The 23478-nt window shown below is 38.9% G+C and overlaps 1 protein-coding gene across 1 annotated transcript in view; it reads right to left on the reverse strand.

The window, feature by feature from the left end:
• The window catches only part of LOC139612397 (clavesin-2), a 38487-nt gene that overhangs the window by 11388 nt on the left and 3621 nt on the right, over positions 1-23478 (reverse strand). Inside the window, exon 2 of the mRNA XM_071467932.1 lies at positions 22629-22803. Coding sequence (XP_071324033.1) covers positions 22629-22803 — 175 coding nt within the window. The remainder of the gene's footprint in view (positions 1-22628; positions 22804-23478) is intronic.

Below are 23478 nucleotides of genomic sequence, written 5' to 3' on the forward strand. Positions count from 1 at the left end.
GGTAAATTCATGGTCTCAAGATGATGATTCCTATTGATTTTAGCACCATAAACAGTCTATAATTTTGACACACTTTGTTCCATAATAAAGCACCTTTAAAACTAAAAATAAAATATATATATATATATAAAACCAATAGCCTCATTTCAGTGATGCTTGCTGCGGGAGCATAAATCCTTCCTGTTCTTTCCTCCAGTGCCACCACCAGGCCCAAACTTCCATGTGTAGAAGAGCCACAATTTTCACATCTACATCCGTCTACACCAGCTGTACACAGCTCACACTGTGTGTGTATAACTACAGCCCAAAGTGTATTTTTACTCCTCCAACTTATGCATATAACTGATCTACACAATTGGTTATTGGGCTGCAACCACTGTCATAAAAACACTCCACACACATCCAGCGTTTGCAGACACAGATGAAACAGATCCTTCTCTATTTTGCAGGTAGTTAGTTGTCGGTTTAATGCCACTCGCTTCTTTATGCACTAAATATCTAACACCTGGTTTGCAATGAAATTCAAAGATGTTTTGACCCTTTTTCCTCTGTTGTTACCACAAGTCCACATTTTCTACTTGTACACATCCACTGATGCACTAATCTTTAACTTGTAAGGATCAACGTTTCAGAAAACAGTGTCTGAATTTCTACAGAAAATACTCAGATTTTAAAACAGAAACTGGGTTTAAACTGATTTAAGCCCCAGTTACTGATGCGCCCCCAAATTTTTCCAGCTACAAAAAACCCTCTGCTCAATTACAAACAAGTTTAAGCTCATAAAGTTACAGAAAGTGAAGAGAAAATGGGGAGAAATTAGCTGCTGACTGAGCACCAGACTCTGAGTAAGAATAAAAAGAAAGATGTGGTTAATTGGCTGTTTTTGTCACAGATTTTATTCTTAAAATCCAACTTTGACTCAGAGGTTTTTGAATTAGATTTTAAGCTGCTTAAATCACAGTTTCTGTTTTTATTATTATTATTATTATTATTTATTTTTAATTTTCATGCATCGTCTACAAATACAGTTTTTCCTCCATGACTGAAGTGAAAACTGTAAATAAAAACACAGAGTCTTGTTATAGAGTCTTAATACTGATGCAAATATATGAACAAATCCACAGACTGAGAAACTGCGGTCAGACGGCCAGACAGCCCCCACCTCCTCCACCTCAGCTGTCAGGTCCCTCCAGACTCCTCTGACTCCTGGCCTCTGCTCTGACAGACATTTTCACTTTGATGAGGGGACCTGCTGTATTATACATGAAACACTGAAAATGGACGACGAGCTGCAGGCCTCTGCTCCACCGGAGGAACCGGTGTCGGAGAAAGAGGCAGAAAGTGCATGAGGAGAGTGTGGAGGTGACTTTGGTGAGGATAATACAAGGTAAAAGATCCAAGAGGAAATGACAGATGTCAGGACAGCAGGAGCAGGGAGGAGGAAGGTCGATAAAGGCCTCACAGTGATATGATACTTCCTCAAAATGTTGCCGTATTATTAACTACCAAGGAGAAACCGTCCCACAGGGGGGACAGTGCATCTTAAAACTTAATTCTGATTTGTTGGAACATTTGTCAGATCTGTCAGCTGGGACACTGACCGCAGGAGAATCAGTCAAAAACAAGATGAAAAGGTCAAACAATCAAAGTTGAAGGCAAACAGTAGATACAGGAGAAAACCAACAGGATGTGACGACAATTTGACAAATCAATGGGCGTAAAAATCTTCATGTTGGGAGAAGTGTCTGTCAGAATAAGTGGAATTTTAACTGGGCCGAGCTGGTTGGGGAGTAAACAGCTCAAATATTCAATACAAGCTGCCAATTTCAGAAAGCCACCACTCACAACCACTTCAGCGTTTCCTTTGATGTTTTGGCTTCTGGGAGGAAAATGTCGATTCTAAACAAATGAGCGACTGTGGGGATTTATTTTTGGATTCTCGCTCCGGGTCACGGCTGAGCGTGCGTTCAGTTACAGCAAAGGTTGACGAGAATTCAAGGTGACAGGAGACAAAGAAAAGTCCGTCCACACGACAGGACGGCGTTTGTAACTCATTTTGTAAAAGCACAATCGGTTCAATCACGAGGTATGTTTAGTTTGAAACGTCCTGTAAGCCCTGTTGCTTCATCTCTCACCCCCTCCCCTGGTTTCCCCTTCAAAGCTGTGGATAAACACCCCCCCTCCCCCCTCCAGCTTTGTGACATTCAGCAGATTTCCCTCTAAATCTGACCTGGAGCCACAACCTGCAAAATGCAGCATGGAAGCTGCCAATCTTGTTTGTGATGGTCTTTTTTCTTTTACATTAATTATAGTAATGACTCAGAATTAATCTTCTTACTGTTAAAAAAAGGAGGGAAAAGAAAGCCTTCATTTTTGTCATTAAATTTTAAATCAGAAAATTTTTGCCACAGTAATTTTGGGTCTTATTAGTTTCACTTCTTTATCATGTGATTCTCAGTGGTGAAAATGATCCATCATCCATAACAGTGTTAAAACTCACTTATGATTTGAGATTACATCAGTTAAAATAAACAAAATCAACATTACAAGGGTCATATTTAATGAGCATTTTGAGTTTTTGTACACATTATGAAAGTTTTATGAGCCAATGTAACTCAAAAAACTCAATGTGTGAGCTTTCATATATAGATATGATCACATAAAGGTCTCATATTGTATAAAGTGAACCTTTCATGTCTTTTTTTATTATAAAGCAAGGTTAGGGTTTATATTAATACTCTGAAAGTATGAAAGTGCTCAGTACAGAAACTGAAAGGCTTGAGAGTTTACAGTAGGTCTACAATAGGAGAGCATCTCCATGTATTTTCCTGCCTCACTGTATTAAATCCCTTCCAGAGAATTGTTATTCAGTGTGTTTGGCTTCAGGTCTTTCTCAAGGTAAAAACCAGCCGGTGCCAACAGTTCAAACCCTGCAGCGTTTACACAGAGGAAGCCTTCAGAGAGCTCTGGCAGGACTGAGAGGATTTTACCTGTAAAGGTTTTATGTAACTGTCAGGTTCAGAACTGCAGTGATGTATCTTTCAAAAAACAGTCAGGCTGACAGGAAGAGGCAGAGTGTGACATGCAGCAGGTACACTGCTCTGTGATTTATTCACATTTACATATTAGATAATTTACACCCTACATGACAAACTACATATCCAGTAAATCTTCAGCTAATATACAAAGATTTCACCTTATAGATTCACTCAGTCATTAGCAGTGATTCCTCCACTGCTACTTCTTTCTTTACTCAGATTACAAATAATAAAAGTGTAAATTGCTCTTAACACAGTCATGGTAAAAGTCATTAAACTACTGATACAGGTGCTGAAGAGAGGCTTTTGAAATATTAAACACTGCTTTATTGTCATGAAGTGCAATAATTGTTTCTGAACTTCTGAGAGCACCACAGTCAGCGGCGGGGAGCTCTGATTGGATGTAATCACGGCTGGATTGTGGCCCTGCAGCGCTGCAGACTCTCAAACACGCAGAAAACTAAATACAAACTGATTGGGAAGAAGCTGTCTAGTTAGTGTGAGTGATGTGGATATAAACAGCATATTGTAGCTAAAGATTGTGAATCCCTCTCACACAAATTTGTGATTTTGGGCTATGCAATAAAAATTTACTTGACTGTTCTCCCAAGAAAAACAACAGCATCAGCTGTAAAACAACATATGTTTAAATTGAAGGGACGAAGCCGTCGAGCAGCTGTTGGAATAATGATGGCTGGGAGCAGAGAAGTAAGGTGTGTAAAGGTTTTGTAAACGAGATTTTAAACAACAATATAGCAGCAAAAAACTATTTTCTATGTATAGATGTAGTGGAGAAATGGGAGGAGAAAACAAAGTGACACCCTCTGGGCTTGTGTTGTAATCTGAATCTCTGGTCTTTGTTTTGGTAGCTGGTCTGGTAGTGTGTGCATGTCAGTCCCTCCTGTTAAGGTCCTCCTCACGTTTATGAACAAACAGGCACTGCCCACAGGTGAGATGACACAGTGCAGTACATGGCACAGTGTTCAGGTGAAAGCGACCCCACAGAATTTTGTCTGAAAAGGTTTCGACAAAGAAAGAGATAAAACCAGAGCACAGGTGGACTGGCCATGGGGACTATCGCCTCAAATCTCCATCAGCTGGTGGACTGTCAAAACATCCACAAACTTTTTAGCTGCTCCATCAGTGTCATTCATTCTGCAGATACCAGAGGATAAATCCAAGGCTGAATTTCTTTCCTAGTCCGGCTTTATCAAGAGGAGAACCGTAACATCTGCTAAAGAGAGCCAACTTGACGCAAAACTGTTTTTTTCTTTTCTTTAGTTTGTAAGTAACTTGATGGCTACGTAATGTTACATGTCTATTTTCATTAGTGACCAATTACAGGAGACATGAGAGCGTTCATTAACTTGCTGTTATTTTGTTGTTTAATTTGGAGGACTTGTTGGAAATTAAACAAAATTAACAAGGACATTCTTGTTTGGAAAACTGTGAGATAGTGATACTGAATCTATGAAGAGATTAAATGTAATAACTTCCTTTTTATTATATGTATTAAGCGTTATGTCGACCAGTAAGTAACAAGAAAATGCAGAACAGGTACAGGCACAGGTGAGATCTCCACCACATATTTAAAATAACCATGTATTTCATACATTTTCTAATTATTGTATAATTTTTACTATTTATCTTACATACAATTAGTACATTAGTTTCTACGTTTCTTACTCACATTTCAAAATTGAATGGAAAAAAGTTACTTTATCTCATGTGTTTATGTTAGAGAATTTGTAACTCAAATATCAAGTATCTTAACTCTCCTTAAAAATCCAGTACAGGTCAGACGGCTCGACGGAGCAGGGATTATATATTAAACCTGGCAGAGGAGCTCAGATCTCAGTCATAACAGCTCATTAGAGTGATGTGAGTCAGCATCTGATCTATACGCCAGCAACAACAACAAAATAAACCCCTCTGATTTACACACATGCTGTAACCTGACGTTGGCAAAGAAGCCCGGTCGATCTTCGTCTTCATGATTCATGTGAATGAATCTGCATATGGCAGAATTAAAGCAGCTGAGCTGTAAACACATTTTCATGCAGAATATAGAACAAACCCATTCGACAGTAAACTCAGTCAAAACAGGAGGGAAGAGGAAAAAGAGGAAGACATCGGCAGACATGACCTTCACAGGAGGAAGAGGCAGTGAGGCCAGTCTGTGATGTGTGAAGTGGTTTTTTATTTTATGGCTGAGCCTGTTGGAGCTGTAGCACCGGGTCACACAGGGGGACAACCTGTGCTCATTGATTATTTAGTTTATTGAACGGCAGCAGCAGCAGAGAGAAGCAGGATGGAACCAGATGATGGGATCCAGATCCTTGAGTCCAGCAGGGTGGAGCAGCCGCCTGTCGTCTCTGTTCCAGACAAATCAGCTGATTCTGGACAAAGTGTCACTTTAACAACTGAGGTTTTCAAACAAAGAAATACATCAGTTGTATAAAATATGATTAAAACTACTTTTTCTTGCACTGGCACTGAGTTCATTTGAAATGTGGATTGTTTTTTCATCTTTGTAGAGCAGGTTTTGATTTCTTGTTAATTTTTGTGAACAAGATCGACTTTAATGTCCATGGAATAAAAAGTTAACTGTTCTCCACTTTTTGTCCATGACAACGTGTTTATTGGACTAAAGCTTCAGAGCCTTTCAGGAATCTCGTGGTGAATATGATGTGGAGTTTGAGCACTTGGACTTGGTCCTGTCTCACAAACATCCAAAAAGCTAAGCTGTGACTTTTCTGTTGTGTGTGTTAACCTGCTACAAAGGGAACTAGAATTCCCACCTCACAGTTGTACGCCTCAGCCAACCAGAGTCACAGTGACCTTGTCCTTTTTTACCATCAAAATCAGTTCATCCTTGAGTCCTAATGAATTTTTGTGCCAAATACGAAGAAGTTCCCTTAAGGCGTTAGGTAAGAATGGACAACTTGAAAACATAATGCCTCCAGCTCTGGCTGTTGGCAGTGCGGAGGCATAAAAAACAGCTGTTGCAGTGATATGAGGATATATCATGAAAAAAATTTCTACAAATCAGGAGGCTTCCAAACCATGTCAAGGTTAAGTGGAGATTGGGTTTGGCTCAGAGACAAACACACCTAAAGTGATGCAGTGCAATTGAGGTCACAGTGTCCCACAGGTGGGATGATGTATTCAGAAAGGTTAATATAAAAAAAATATCGTGAATGAGGGATCCTTCCTCTGTTTGTCCTCCTGAGGATTCTTCATATTTTTTCCACCAATAGTTTTTCCTTATTTAATTTGAGGGTCTAAGGACTGAACGTACTGTATTCTGTAGAGGTTTTGTGATATTTGTGATTTGTGTTATTAGGTTAGACAAATAAAATTAACTTCCACAACTAACATCTAAAAAAAGATTCATATTTTATAACCAAATCCTTTAAGAAGACGAAGCATTACAGTATTATTTTGATGCGATGGGATAATTTTCTTACAGGAACCGAGCATTAGCTTTAATAATACATATTATATTTCTGATACATTTCCTACTGTTATCCTGTCCAACAGATGATCTGACGTTGTCCTAAGCTCATTAAATAAAGTCACAAAAAGCTTCTTTTTTCTTAGGTGCCTTTTCCTTGTTTGTGCAAATGTAATCCCAGCTTTGTGAGTCTCGGGCAGCTGATGTTACGACGTCTGACACGCGTCATCTACCGCTCTATATGTGTCTGAGCCGTGGACATACATCTCCTCTCTCCGTCATGCTTTTTCAGTCTCTGAGCAGCACATCAGGTTGATGAGCTCTCTCCTTACTGTCACCTCCCATCCACACAAGCATGAGTAAACGTGTCCTCCAGCAGAGAGGAGAAGGAAAAAGGGAAAAAAAAGACGGCGTCTGTTTGAGTGCTTTTTCTTTTCAGGATATAAAGTGTAGCCCGGAGTGACGACATTGTTTTCTGCTGACTTGCTCTTTACAAAAAGCCACCTTTATGGAAAGACATCTGACTGGAGCTAGTGCTGAACCAGGGGGGTAAATCAACAGTGAATCTTACAGTATGCGACAAGAAATGGAGAACGCTGCTGCTTCGGTCTTCTCTGTTGGTTGGATTATTTAAACCAAGCTGCACCTCCGGTCACAAAATCCACAAAAACGTCAAAAACAAACCAGTTCTCCGATAAATTAAACCTCGAACTCCAAAAGGACGCGTGCAGCATTAGTTCTATTCCAGTTCCATCTCTTATTTCACTGAAGCCTTTTATCCAATTTGTTTACTCATCATCCTCCATCCTGCCTTCTACTCCATATCCAGTCGATATATTTTCATCTGCGTCTTCGCTCCCAAACCTTTTAACTAATCAGACCGACTCCCTTTTTCCCCATAGTCATGCTCAAAACATTTATCCAATTTGTTCCTTTCTGGGGCAGGATACTGTTTAAATCTTCTCAGTTTCTAACATGTCTCAGTTAATCAGGAAATTTATTGTCTTTGGCTTCACCATAAAAACACGAGGAATGATTGGTGCAGCACAAACTAGTTAGTTTAGTTTTTCTGTAGACATAATGATTCCAGTTCTGATAAAAATGCAGCACAAATAAAAGCCACTATTATTTACACTTGCATTGTGTATATGATAATTGTATAATAAGCCATTGAAGTCACAAGCTACACTTCCATTCAGATGTAGCATGAATTTTAACTGAATTTCAACAAAATCTGCAAAAGAAAATGCTAACATGCTAACTGTCATGTGAATAGTAGGAGTTGGTTCATGCAGATAAACAGATGGTCGTGTAAATTTTTTAATTGGTGCCATTAAATTGTTGCAGAAGAGGAGGTGCAACAAAATGATGGAAGTTTGTTTCCATTAAACTTTGTTTCCGTTAGATTTTGCTTTTATTGCTTTTCCACCTCAGCCAAGAGTAGGAACTTTTTTTTAGTTATGGCAAAAGTAAAATCAAAACACATTACTTGAATCCACAGCAGTCTCAGTCTTTTGGACCCACTATACTCTACTGTATTTTCCAACCAGTCCTCCAACCTGAACAATCTCATATGTGGTTTTTCTCAACCTTCTGATCCGACCCATTGGACTGTCTCCTGAAATAACACCCCTACGGCAGCAAGTGTACCAGACCCTAGTTGTTACAGTTAAAATAACAAACATGCAGACCGAGAGCAGCATACCAACTATTGTCACCATGGTTACTATAATAACAGTCATGGCTTGGTTAGGCTCAGGATAAGATGTCGATTTGGATTAAAAATAAGTTCTTCCTCAACATTAGACGATCTCTGTTGTCATAGTTACAATAATAACGTGGCTTACTTTTATTGAACGGTCATGGACAATGGAAACAACATAAACTGCTACTTTCACATGGGAATCGAACACTGCTCTCCTGTGTCATATTCCTGTGACTCATCAATCCACAACAACCTCCTCCTGACGTGGGCTTTGTCGCTCTATAAACTACGTCACCGCACTTTTCCCTTTGCTCCTGTCATTATTACTACAACCACTAGATGTCGCCTAGCAACAAAACCTAACTATGGGTCATAATAACCTGCTGCAGACGAACTGCGGGCTCGATGCTCCTGCTCCCTGTTCAGCACTGAGTACTACAGCCGTCTGGTCTCCCATCTCACCTACAATATTATAACTGTAAAATATCTAAGTCAGTGTGACGAGATCTGCAGGTAAACGGCTTCACACTCAGAATGAGAAAAAGAAATCTTTTGAGGTTCACATTGGCTGCGGCTTTGTTTTTTTCTGAAATGCTGAGATGCAACGGGCACAGATGTCTGGCCTCGAGCCTTCCTCTGTGTGCAGGCTCGGTGACTGAGTCCAAACAGGTGTAAACAGGTGAACTCTGCCAGGTACACATAATTAGAACAAATCAAACCAGAGCACACGGAGCAGGTGACAGGGAAAAGGTGTGTCAGCAGCATCGATGCCAACATATAATCTACTGTTTGATCATTAATTAAACTAAGTAATGAGAGTCTGGTCTCATTGGTCGTTCCCAACTGTAATTCTCTTCCTGTCTACATCAGAAAAAAGCAGGTTTCTCACATGTGGAGACAGTAAAACACTGATATATATCTCAATGTCTCAGATATCAAAAGTAACTTTACAGTTTCTTTCCTGCTTGAGATTCACACTAAGAAGGAAGGTCACACCAATTAAAGTGCAGTTTCTACAGGTTATTAAAATACTGCCAACTCCACTCAGAAGTTCTGAGAGGGAAGGAGAGAAATTATATTTCTCTCCCTAACTGTGAGATCACTGTGCAGTAAAATGTATATTTTTATTTCAGCCCCGTGTGGTCGGCTTTACTGAGCAACACCAAACTTTAAAGTTAGTGTACTTCTGTATAAACTCAATATTTACATGTCCTTTATTGCATATTTAGTGGAATCTGTTTACATGATATCTCAAAAACTAGTCTACAAATTCATACAAAGAGTTTTTTTCTATTCATGACAGGATTTGTTAACAGCACAGGTGGCTGCCCCCTTGTCTGGCTCTGTGTATTCATACTGTGTGTGTTTGGTGCAGTTGACCTGAACGTCCAGATTGTGGGATGACGCTCAGCAGATCTTGTCCTGCTGCCAGACACACAGAGGGAAGGAGGGATGGAGGGAGAGATACACAGCGACACAGGACCGATTTGGCCGGTCATCGCTGTTCATTGCTGCGTCATGATTCCTGAAGCTTCTGAGCAGGAAAAATATGCTCTGCTAATCTTGATTGAGTCCCTGGACATTAGGGGTGTAGCACAAAGCCACTATCTGTTTTCTGTTGTATCCAGATTTATAACAGAAGTTTTTCGAAATCATCTGTAATGTTTTATTTTCTGTTTTTGGCTGTTTTTACACAGACATCTCCCATGAATCTGTAAAACAACCCTTATAATATTACATTTTAACCATGTGCCTAAGGTCTTTAAAATCTCTAAAATCTCAGTAACTGTTAATTGACCACATGCAAATGAGTGGAAATTGGTAGTGGAAATAAATAAGACATTTGCAGCCAAAAGCTGGTCTGAAGTGCCTGTGATGAAAATCGAGGAAGCTAGTGACAAAAACATGAGCCAGAACAGCTTAACTAGACCATACTGTATAATTAATTCTTTTTTAAATGAGGTTTGGCATGTAACAGGAGGCGTTCCAGATGAAAATAAAATGGTTTTTAGTGTCTGTGAAAAAAAATGAAGAAGCTATTAAGCTGGTTGTTTTGCATGCACCTGTCAGTTCTCTTAGACTGTCAAACTAATGATCTGTTCATATCTGAAGAATAAAATGTCATTAATTTTTGTATAGTAAAGAACACATGACACTGAAAAATACTGTTAGCATCAGTTCAAGTATTGGTATTAGAATTAGAATTAGTATTATCATTAGCATTAGTTTTAGTGTTAGTAACAGAATTAGTTCTAGTATTAGTATCAGTTTTAACATTGGCATTAGTATAGCATTAGCATTAGTATCAGTATTAGCATCAGTATTACTATCAGCATTAGCATTAGCATTAGAATTAGCATCAGTATTTGTATCAGAATTAGCATTAGTACTAGCATTAGCATAACCATTAGTATCGGAATTTGTATTAATAGACTGTCCTGAAAACTAAATGGCAAAATTTTCACTTTCAAGGTGATTCAAGTGATCAAATGTTTTATGATCAATGCTCTAATGACATGTTCGCGTTGTTTTCTCACTGCCTTTCAAAACTGTTGCACAACTTTGATCTATGATCTATTTATTGATGATTAATGTTTGGTTAAAGGAGAAGTTTGACACTTCAGGAAATACGCTTATTGACTTTCTGACCGAGAGCCGCTGCCTCATTGCTCTCATGTCTGTGAGCCAAATATTAAAGTAGCTCACTGCTTAAACTGGAAACTTGCCCAAAGTTATGTCAGCCCACCATCACCTCTACATTTTTATTAATAACCACACTGTGCCTTGTTTGTTTAATAAGTACAAGAACAGAAATGTAAAAAACACAAGTTTGGGTTTTGTGAGGATTCACTTGCTGTGGTATAATTCTAAAATGTATGGAAATATTCCTTTAAGTTTAGGGAAGTAAATCTACCAGGTTCAGGTTGGAGAAAGATCCTGGTCATGGTTAAAATTACTGTTAATTGTTGGTCAGGGACAAACAAATTTTCTGATGATCAACAAGCAAACAACACCCTGAAATAAGCAGAACTCTGTCTGCTGGTAAACTGTCCAGCAGACTTGTGTCTGCTGACTGTCTTGGTTATTTCTAATAAAATAAAAAGCAATAACCACTTCTTGCCTCACTTAAACCCATTTCCTGTGAACACATTTCCCATTTTTACCACATATAATGAATTTGCTCTCTAAATTTACAGCTTGAGATCATGAAAAAAGGCAAATTATACGGTGCTTAGAAACCTTTTATCATTTATAATACATGTCTACAATGAGAAGGAGGATTACAATTTAATAAATGTGATGTTACAAAATGTCATACTGCTTCCTTTCAAAATTGAAATGATTTTTAAAGCCATTGCCTCTAAAGTATGAAAAACTGAGTTTTCACACATTTGAAGGTGCTTACTGAGCTTTCTATTAATTTCTACCTTCTTCAATATCCATTTCATGTATTTTCTGCAGCCAATATTATCACAGCTTTCTCAGGAGTCCCGGTTGTTCTGGATGGGTCTGTGTATTACGTAACAATGCTAATGCAGAGTAAATCCAGTGGGAGTTCTCTGACTGGAATTGTACTACTGTTTATGTTAATGTGGTCTAAATATCTGAGACGTTCGGTCTCCTAAAGAGACACAGGCGCTGTTACTGAAAGGCAAATGAGAAATGAATTAATGCAAGGAAGTTAGGAAAGGTCACTGTTTTACATTTTGTCCAAAATCGACAGGGACAAATCTATACAAACAACATTAACCGTATAAATTATGAACTGATTTTACTGGAACAAATGATTTTTTTCATGATGGATTACTTGCTAATTGTTTTTCTGATAAAGCTGTTAATCATTTAGATGATAAAATGTAAGAAAACTGTGAAAATTAACTAAGCAGACATGTGACCTCTCGAAGTTAAAGTGATATAAAACAAAGAAAAGCAGAGAATCTGCCACGTGAGACTCAACAGAACAGGAAGTTACATATAATGTATGAGACAGTACAGTGCTGTTAATCTCTTCCTCAGTGTAAAGAAAGAGCGGCTCTCTGATCTTGCTGTCAGACCAATTTCCAGACATTTTTGCCAAATATTCTATATAATAACATTAGATTATAAATATATTTTCACTTGTGTTTTCCAAAAAATCCAAAACAATTCCTCTTTGCAGTCAAACCTGACCCTTTCGAATGATTTATGGGATTAAGTCGCAGCTTTTTAAGCATCACCTCCCAGGCTGTTTGTGATTGATCGACTAACTATATGTAAAAACTTTGTCATCTTGTGCATAATGCATTCATTTATAGTTACTCTGTGTTATTGAGATTGTCTTAGTGACTTTCATGGAAAAGAGACCAGGCCGTTCATTCAGACATGAGACAGACACTTTAATTGCTGTCAGATTAGCAGAGAGGGCAGCATGTCTGAAAGGGGCTTAAGAAAGATGGAAAGGATAAAAAAAAAAAAACTGTTAAATGTAAAGGGACTGTTTCTTTACTTTGTTTCTGTATTTATTTTCTGCACCAGTGTTGTGTGTATAGGGTGAATTTCTAATCAATAATACATCACACATTTACATACAGAATAATACATTCACAGTATTTTGTGGCAGCCGCCTCTGAGCATCTTGGAGGAAGAAGAAAGACAGAGATGAAGAAACGTGTTTTCTGTCTCCGTACAAACACACACACACACACACACACACACACACACACACACACACACACACGGACACAGACACAACAAAAGGGAGCCCATCTGGAGGAGAGGGCAGAGCAAGATAGCGCGGCAGTCCGACATGTTGCCGTGGCAACGTCGCAAGGGTGGGATGTAGAAAGAGGGAGCAGGGGAGGGAGGAGGAGGAAGGAGGAGGTGGAGCAGGGAGGGGGGGGGGTAAGATGAAGCACATTTTATCATGCGACTGGCTGCTGGTGAAGAAGATGTTGCTTCTTTAAAAACTAGAGAGGAGAGATTTCAGAGTTTCTGGACGATTTCTATCACTCACTGTGTGAATTTTACATCACATTATGTTTCCACAGAAATAAACAATTACCGGTAATTACATTTTTTTGTAAATGCTGGTGATTATTGAGTAGTTTTTGTCTAATTTTCCCAGTGGGGTTTGAACGATCAGGCCTCTGATAAGCTGCCCTGTCGATGTTGTGTCTGGTGAACTATGATGGAGTGATTGAACTGAGAGAGAGGGAGCAGGGAGACAAGGGGGAAGGGGTGGATGATGATGATGTTAAAGAAAGAGGGGGAGGGTAAAGAAAACAAAAGTGAGTGGGGTGGGGAGGCCAGAGGGGTCAGAGGGAGTAGGAGGAGGAGGAGGAGGAGGAGGAGGAGGAGGAGAAGGGGAGAGAAACCAGCCTGAATTTCATATTTCTATATGATGTGGACGTTCTTTTAGTCTACGCTGAACAATGTGAACCATCGCGGTCTTAACAGAAGATGACAGTGTGTCAGTTAGAGAGCAAAGAAAAGGTCAAAGTTTAAGTGGAAAAAACAAAAACTCTTCACAGAAAAAGTCTAAATTTGAAAGTGTAAATGTTGAAAATGATAAGAATCACGCACATTTATCAGACAATATTTTTTTAACTCGATGAAAAGTCATGAGCTCATCAAAATCACTAGGATTCATCCACTGGGATTTTTATTTTTGTTGGGGAGTTATTTGGAAGAAGCATTTGGACAGATTTTAAAAAACTGTGAACTGATGTCAGATCTGCAGACGATCTTAGTTTATGTATCAGTAAATGGGAGAAAAAGTCAGATCACTGAATCCCTACTAACAGTTTTGGGAGTATTGTGTTTTAGAGGTTTTGATCAGTGTGTAAATATGGACACAACACACCCTCCAGCAAACAAACAAAACCAAACAACACCAAACAAAACCCTGATCTGAAAGGAACAGTCAGAACTGAATTACACCTGATCTAAAAACGCTGCTCCAATAGACCCAAACAAAAGGAGAACGCCATTACTGACAGCACGGTGCTCCACCAATTAGCAAGCAGCTGAGGTTGATTGTTATTTTTCCCACACTTTACAGTTCACGCTCTCAGAGGCGATAGAGAGTCCACTTGGATCCATTCAGATATTAGACAAACTGGCTGCATTTATCATTTAAAGTGTCTCCTATCTGCATAAAACCCAGATTTCATTCAAAGTACTTTCATTTAGAGAATACTGGAACGCTTCCTGCTTGTGTTTACACTCTCCCCAACCTGATATAATCTGGTCCCTGTTTGACTCAGGGCTCAATACTAAACAAAGAGTGAACCTCAGTGTGTTTATGCTCAGTGACCATGATGCTGACAGCTTTGTGTTACATTACAGTGACACTGTCTTTGACTCCAAAGTGCAGATAAAGCAGCTACTTGGTTCAGACTGAACCTCATCATCCTCCTGAAAACAACTCCTATTATCAGCCCAGGAAGAAGTCTCATATGCTGGACTTTCCCACGAGCAAGTGAAGGCAACATTAAGAGGTTTGGCTATAACAAAAACTGCCGAACTACCAAATCCCAGATCCAGATCTGCGCCTAAATCTAATCAACTGATTCCTGGGTCAAGGTCGATCTGCCACCAAATTTGAGATAAATCCTGCTGAAAAACAGAGAGACAGACATAAGACAGTTTCTCTGATTCACATCAGTATTAACACAATAGAAAACACACGTGTTACACACATGAGGCAGCAGCGTTGAGTCTCCTGGCTGTCAGCAGCTGTGTGTATACAGTTGGTTAACTGTCACAGATCCAGGACGGCTCATTCATTACTGTGAGTGGCAGGTAGTTGATCTGAGGTCGGAGGTTGTCAGGCGGTGACAGATCACACGAACAAGGTGATTCCCAGCTGAGAGACGAGGCATCGGCACAACACAGGAGGCTGCTCAGGTCATTGTCCAACAGTGTGTACATTCACTTTAATGACATGAACTACAAGTGTGAAACATGTGCATGAAGCATATCTCTGTAAATGTGGACGAGATTAACTGATGGAAAGATTCATTTGAATTTGAATGGTTTTTGCTGTTTTATGTTTCTTTTTTAAATGTATATTTAAGACTTTATTTTATTGTTAAATGTAAAAGGTTGATTTTTGAACTCCAGAACAAAGCGGCAATATTAAAAATGGCTAAGACACCTTTGCCTGATCATACAGAGCATTTCCTTATACATTACTTTGAATCCAGTTTAAAAACATTTTTTAAACTAATAAAAAAAAGAACAACTCAAAAGAAGGTTTTGCAGATTTGTGACTTTAATCCCTCTATAACATTATAATCCTGGAGGATTATGGCTGGATGGGTTTGAAGCCTAGCCTCCACATTGTCTCACCTCCTGTGTTTCCCCAGACTCTTTAATGAAATCTCCTAAATGACAATGAAAAGAAAACAAATGTGGAAGTGTCTTTTTCACACAGCTGGGGAAAGTGGAGCCTGTGCTGTGCTGTATGAACTGTACCTGTAAGAAACAAACCCCAGACTGTGGCACAAACTGTCAGACAGTACAGTAACAGTCAGACCATAGAGAGGGTCAACTTAAGGACACAAAGCTCTGTTGTGTCGGCCACTGATCCTAAACTTCTCCCTCACTGCCCGTCAGATTTTTACTCAGTTTCACTGTTTTCAGATATAAATCAATGAGCAAGGCAAAAACAAAAAATAGAAAATACAAAGGACAGATTTGTTTTCCTTCCTAGCAGCAAAGCAAAACAATAAATAAAGGACAGTCATTTGTCTTGAGAGTGAGAAATTGTGTCTTGACAACCACTGGACATAAGTACAAAAAAGTGACAAAGATACCCAGAGGATGATCCCTAAAGTTGGGTACACACTGGACGGATTCAGCCTGATTTTAGTCCAGAATTAGTCGCCCACTGATCGTACACATATGTATGTACGTCGTCTCGGGTCAGTGGATCTGTACAGTGTAAGCTGTCAGGTCAGAATTTCCACTGGACCGGCGCTTTAATCTGTGAGAAAGTATGTTGCAAGCTAATGCCAGATATTCATTAAATTTGCTATTCATGGTCCCATGAGGATGAGCCGACTCCCTAGCCTTTCTTTTAGCTCCATTTTCAGGCCAAAATGTTCAAATTTGAACAATAATCGAGATTTATCCAGCTGAAGACCATGAAATGTGCCAAGAACATTCTTACTCTCCAGAGGATTTTTTTACTCGCACTACCGTCGAACTACCTGTCACTATGTTGTTTATTCTCTTTAACAGTTTCAGATACCTGGGTGTAGGGAAGATGCATAACATGTGAACCACAACGTCTCCAGTTCAAATCCGGCCTGCACTTCATGTTATTCCACACCTCTCTCCTCACATTTCCTGGTTCTACTTAAAAGGCAAAATGCCCCAAAAAATAATCCTAACAACAAAAAAAACGAACAAACAAAAAAGCAGTTGCATATTCAGGGTAGTAACAACCGTTGAGGCCTCTTGGGGCCACCAGCAGGAATCTGGACTAAGAGTCTTGCTTCTGCTGTGATCTGTACGACGCACTGAGCCACAGATCTGGATCCCCAGGCACGTGGCCTACATGCTATTTGTATTTGCTCACCAACATCATGAGGGCTGCCATGACAAAGAGTAAATTACATTTAAGGCAGCTTGAGTTGCATTAACATGGACGATGCTGCAGAAACAGCAACACAGGGACGTTAAATTATGGTATTTTAGGGCAAAGTCTGTTATTCCCTCATCATGGATAAATAATACTGTTAAGCCCATTTTATATTAGATTATTAAATTTATTTCATATCTTGATTTGTCTCAGGTAGATATTCAGTTTCCTTTTCACTCCTCCTAAGTGTGATATAGGACGAGCATTTTTGCAGGAGTAAACCAATCTTAATAAATAATCTTACTTTAAAAATGTAGCTGAATTTATTACAAAATGCTGCACCAGTTTAAACACAAATTATGATCTCCCCTCTGGCAGAGTTTTAAGACTGATATTAAATAATTACTGTGTAATTTGTCATGTTGCTGTTAGTTCTTATTGGCATCAGATAATCCAGCAGTGAGTGTGATGAAAACTCTCTGGAAACAAAGAGGAAGAAGCAACAGCAGCAGATATAAAGTTGCTGATTCAGACAGACGTGAACTGAGCGATGTGTTCAGTGTAAATCAGCGATCAGACTACAGTACGACCGCCCTGAAGATGAGTGTGACTCAGCTGCTTTTAAACACTTACTGGTTTTCAGACTCATAACCAGACCTGCTCCGACTGAACTGACTCACTGTGGCTGCTTGGCAACATTCAGATGTGTGTGTGCGCTCTGCAGTCCTCACACACTGCCCACAGGGTGAAACATAAATGTCAAATGTGTTTGCAATTTGTTTATCCTTTAGTTAATTTAAGAGGTAGGTTATAATACAAACTAACACTTACTTTTATTACACAGGGAGGAATAGTACAACAAATGTAATTTACACAACTAATTTGTAGCTGGTAAGATTTTTCAGTTCAGGCTTAAGCTAAATATATATTAATGCATTTATTACTGCAACTGCCCCTGATGTCAAATAAATAGCAAACATATTTTTTGAGTTGTCAGATGCTGTGACCACAGTTTCGCATTTAAATTGTTTAAAATTTAATTCTGTGTTGAGGTATCTGATCGATGTAGTTGATTTCCCATGAAAATGTTGCATATTTTTTCTGCTGTGGTTAAAGGATGAGACTGGAATCGGTTTATATTTTTCTTTTTGCCAATAAACGCAGTGAAATGATCAAAACCAAAACCAGCTCGTAGCCTTTTTAAACCAAAGTCAGTGGGTATAAGTGGGTTTTTTTCAATGTGAGTAAACCTGCTAAAAAAGGTGAATGACTCAGTTCACACTGCCAGCTGAGTTTACCTGAGAGGACGCACACAGTGTTAACACATACAGTTACAGAGTGCACGCACACAGACACACACAGACGCACACAGACGCAGAGGAGAAAGAGTGAGCTGCTAGCCGCCGTGCAAACTGGCAAACTGTCACATCTCATCCCCGGTTGTTGCTCCTGTAAAAGTGTCGGAGCCTCCATATGAGATGCTTCAATTGGTATTTGTGTGTTTTTGAAAATTATTTCGGGGCTGCAGCTCACTCTTTCATCCTTGAATGCAGTCTCGCCGCAGTTTAACAGCACTGTGCTGGGCAGGTGAAAGGTCTGTTTACAGTGTTTAAGCCAGAGCTGATGAATACCCACACTTGCTGCAGAGTCATTTGAGCTGGGTTTGAATGCTTCAGTAAAGCACATACCTCCGCCGAGGCGAAACAGACCTACACGTCTGCCGAGCTCTTTACCGTTTCCAGGCAATGCAAAGAAAAGTGATAAAAAAATTCCTGGATCGGGACCAAAAGTTCTTGTGTTTGGTGCAGATGGAATCAGTAATCATAACAATCATAACCTCTGTGGCTGAGGTAACAATGTTAGTAATTTCCAAGCTCGTCACTGTAGTTTTTTATCAAACATTACTCACACAGGAGTAAACAGTACAACATTTGGTGGCACTATTTTCAGAGGCGAATCAACACACAAGCTGTTGAATATTAACTACAGCTCCTCAGTTTATTTTAATGAAGGCAGAACAGTAGTGCGACAGAGTGTGTGTTTTAGGACAACAGCAGCTCTATGGCCCAGAGACATAAGAAACAACAGGCTGCAGACACACACAATCTTTTTTATGGGATTTGTTGACATGGAGAAAAATAAAGATCATTGCCGCCCTTAAATTTGTTTTCGTATCTTTTCATCCTGAGGAAAATAAGTCTGAATTCATTGCCACAGCCCTGATGATTTCTGTAACTTGTTTTGTGCTTTTTATTTGTCGAATCAAATCAAATCTACGCTTCTCCCTTTTGTTTTCTGCACCAAGTGATGAGCAGCCATTTGAGCGAGCAGTTGCACAGTTGGGAATGACTCAGGGCTCAGCTAATAGCTCCCATCAATAATTCAGGCGCTAATCTGTATCTGGAGAACCGTCAGAAATGTGTTATATATGGACTCGTCACAGTGATGCACTGGCTCGGGTCTGCAGTCATCCCCTCGGTCTGAAAAAGGAGAAAGATTTTTCCCCTGTACCACCTCAAGTCTGTGCTGACAGAGCAATAAACTAATGTTTACAGAAAGTGGGTGAGGTGGGAAAAGCATCAAAGCTTCCTGCTTATGTAGAAAAAAGGGATTTATTTCAATCTCGCTGGTGCTTAAGTAGAGAAAAATTAATTAGAGGAATTATGTTGCGCATATTCATTTACATGTGTTTCTGTTACTGAATTTTTTTAGTGGTTACCGAGAAAATCCTCCATATACTTTCTCTCTCTTTGTTTCATTACAACAACAAAATAAATAAATAAAAATAAAAGCATGAAAATTTAATTCCCAGTTTCTCAGTAAAATCACTTCACTGTTGTGTCCTTTGTTGCTAACTTTTCAACTATAGGTCAAAAATAATTTTAACTCAAAACCAAGCTCCACTACTGGATACATGTAAGACTGTTGTGTTACTGTTAAATATGGAGGATAAACAGGTGTGGATAATGGATTGATGGGTGGATGTTAAAGGTCCCCTGTGGAGTTTTTAACCACTTGCAGTCATGTGGAGCAATGTTTTAATGAGTGGATCCTGGTTTTGTTTTATTTTACACGCCTGCATATACAAGGAAGAGGAAGACGGCCAGTTAGCAAACAAAAATATATATAGGAAATGATGCAAAATTCAAAATACCTCTAAAATCATCTTTGCAAAAATGTTTTATGGAGGTAGGAAATGCATTCAGCCTGTGAGTTAGAGTTAGACCTCAAGGATGCACCCAATGTGTTTACAAGAAAACTCCACAGGGTACTTTTTTAAATAGGGCAAAGAAGGATAAAACCTTCCATCCATTAGCTATATCCACTTATCCTGCAGAGGGATGGAGCTGACATTAGGGCGAGAGGTGGGGGACCCCTGCCTGAGCACAAGCAGCTGTAAGAACTGAGTCTAAAATTGCCAAAACTTTGATTTAAATTAGAAAATCTCTTTAAAAAATGGTACAAATGATGATTACAAATCTTAGCAGACATTTGATCCATGGCACCAAAACATCTGAATTGAGTTTCCTTCCTCAACCTGACTCTTAACCGCCAGCATCTGAAACGAGTTGCTTATGAACCAAAACTAAGAACTGTATCATAAAAACATGCAAAATTAGTAGAATTAGAATTAGAATTTAAAAAATCTCTGAACATTTTCTTTTAGCGCCAAAAACAAAAGACTATTTAAGCGGCAAGAGAAAATACTTTTAATCCTGAATATGTGCCAATTAAAAGTTTGATGTGACTGTTCATTCATAAGAAAGTAACCAAAGGAGATTTCCTTAAAACCTGCTTTAACCACGCTGTTTTTGTTCTGTGGTATTTACTTGTATTATTACTTTGTAACTTTGTAATGTAGGTTTTAAGAAGGGCCCTTGAAACATTTCACGAAATAAAAAGCTGCAACAACTTTGGTGAAAATTGATTTTAATGCGAGGTTATAAATTTTTAAAAATCCTTGTGGACACGAAAAGCTGCTTTGCAATATTTACTTAACCCCAGGATTTGATTTCCTTGGATTAAATTGCTGTTCTCTTAGTGTATTTGCTCGGCTCAATAACAAAAAATATTGGCAGTGAGTTCTGTGTAAAAAGTGAAAGTCTGCAGCTGTGACAGTTTGTCATCCATCACAGGCACATCAGATAATCCCTTCAGACCACGCTGCATCTTACTCAACACTTGCCTCTAGAAACACTTCCCCTTAGATTTCACTTTGACTAATGGAGCCCAACGCAAATTGGCAGAGGATTCACAAGGATGTTGAGAAAGCAATAACAAACCCTCTCATCCACACACACACACACACACACACCAACAGGCAAGACATTTTCTCGTGGGTTTGGCTGGTTACCAGAGGACAGCTGTACACTCTGTCTCTGGGCCTTCTCCTCCTGTAATCATTTCAATAATGATGTTAGAGGTGTCCTGACGACTGAGACGACTAATGGGTGAAAAATCCTGCACATACAAGTGCAGCTCCAATGAGCAGTGGCACATTTCTCTCATTATTCTGTTTTCTATATGCCAGGTGAGAGAGACTGGAAAACCAACTCTCATTAGAGAAAGCAAGAACTAAACAAAACCAAACTGACAACCATGAAAAATCACTTTTCTTTGCATCATCTACCTGCCAAACGAGCCTTCACAAAAAAAAAATTTAATAAATAAAAAACCATTCCTTTCTATATCCTTTTAAACAGGCTCATGTCCTCAACACGGCGTTCGCCTCGTTCTCAAGTGGAACATTTGGACTGCGGAGAGGAGGATGATGGGAGGGGAGCTGGAGGTTTATTCTGCCACTGTCAGTGACTGAAAAATAGCTCTTCAGAGTCGAGTAAAGCTCAAGATTTTGCTTTTCCCTCCGGCTCCGACAGTAAACATGAAATGGATTTGTTTGGGGGAACAGCCTGCAGACTTTTTAGATGCGAAGGTAATGCTGGGAAAATGTGTAGTATAGGGCTGCAGATAACATTTATCAGTCAATTTCATTTTAAAATTATATAATAATTTGCAGGGGGGCAAAATTGATATGATTATCTTGGCAGATTTCAGTTGTAATGGTCACTTTCATTTAAAAGATATAAAAATGATGATAACATCTGGAGATGCAATGCTTCATCATGACAATGCTTCATTCATGGTATGTTGTGACACATTTTACCTTTATCAAAAAAAAAAGGAGCTGTGATTTGAATATCGTATTGAGTCGTATATATCGTATATGAATGTCGTATTACATTTTGATAATATTTTGATTAACTGTTCAGCCCTTATTTACGGTCAATAAAATGTCAGGTGACGTCTTCAGAGTGCTTGTGGTGGCTGACCAACTGTTCATCATCTAAAAATATTCATTTTATAATTAAATTTACAATTAGCACAGAGAAAATCTGCAAATCCTCAAATTTCAGAAGCTGGACCCTGTGAATGTTTTACTTTTTTTTTTTTTTTTTGGTAAAATAATTTGGTAATCAGATTCATCTTTAAAGAATTATTGTAACAGACTATTTAAGTACTGTAACTGACCCTTCAGCTCTAAAAACTCTATTGCATATTGTAGATATTTGTCTGCTTTAATATCATCAACCTCCAGTGTGACATCTGTATGTTGGTGGTGCTCCTTCACCAATAAGTCCTATAATAAGTTGTTCAGCAGCATCTTCAAAAAATGACTTATTTGCTCTGCAAACTTTGAGGTTGGGTTGAGGTTTGATCACTTAGGAAACTAAAACTAACTGATAAAGGTTTGGGAAAGACCACGGTCGTGGTTAAAGATCAATGCAAATCACAGGTTTGAGTATCAAATTCAGAAACTTTGCGAAACCAACCGAAAGAACATCCACAAAGCTTCTTTACCTGCAGCCCCTCGATGGCCAGCCGCAGCATGCTGGGAGTCAGTTTGGACGCCTGCTTGAAGGTGAAGTTACTCCAGTCGATGATGAGGATGAAGCCGTTGACCTGCAGCTCCGGATCTTCGATCATAGATTCCAGCGACAGCAAGATAGCCCTCAGTATGTCCACGAATGTGTATCTGGGAAAGAAAGATGTATGTTCTTTTATCCTGCAGAGCACTGGAGAAAATATTAAGGCTTTTTTTTTTTTTTTTTGTGAAAACCTGGTACAACTCCCAAAGCCCAAGATGAAGTCTTGAAAATGCTTCTTTTGTCTGACAAACACTCCAACACCCATAAATATTAACTGACATATCAGACAAATGAAAGTGTCAAATGCTCAGATTTAATACTGGAACTAGCAAATATTCGGTATTATTGTTTGAAAAATTAATATTATTACATTATAAAAATGTTTTTGATTGTTCATTTCACCTCTATAAACAACATTTTAGGTTTTCTTGTAACTTTTAGATTTTGAAATTAAGTATTAATTAATATGACAGAATGGTTGTGATTTCGCTGATGAATCAGAATAATTTAAATTTCATCTTGAATGAATAAGGAGGACTTTGATTTGATTCTGTTATAGATAACACACACACACAAGACAAGAAAACCCCACACTGATTCAATCCATGAATCATCAATGAGACACTAACATCCAAAGACATATAAAATAGAATAAAATAAAACAAACTGGAGGTGGCGTGCAACACAAAAAAGACACTCCTCCAAACTCCTGAGCCTGTGATGAAAACTGACAGATGCAAATGTGGGTATGAATCATTATACACATAGTACTTTTACTAAAA

Source organism: Trachinotus anak, unplaced genomic scaffold, assembly GCF_046630095.1.
Source record: "Trachinotus anak isolate AG129_WGS33_773 ecotype Australia unplaced genomic scaffold, CSIRO_AGI_Tana_v1 ptg000031l, whole genome shotgun sequence".
NCBI classification, from domain to species: Eukaryota; Metazoa; Chordata; class Actinopteri; order Carangiformes; family Carangidae; genus Trachinotus; species Trachinotus anak.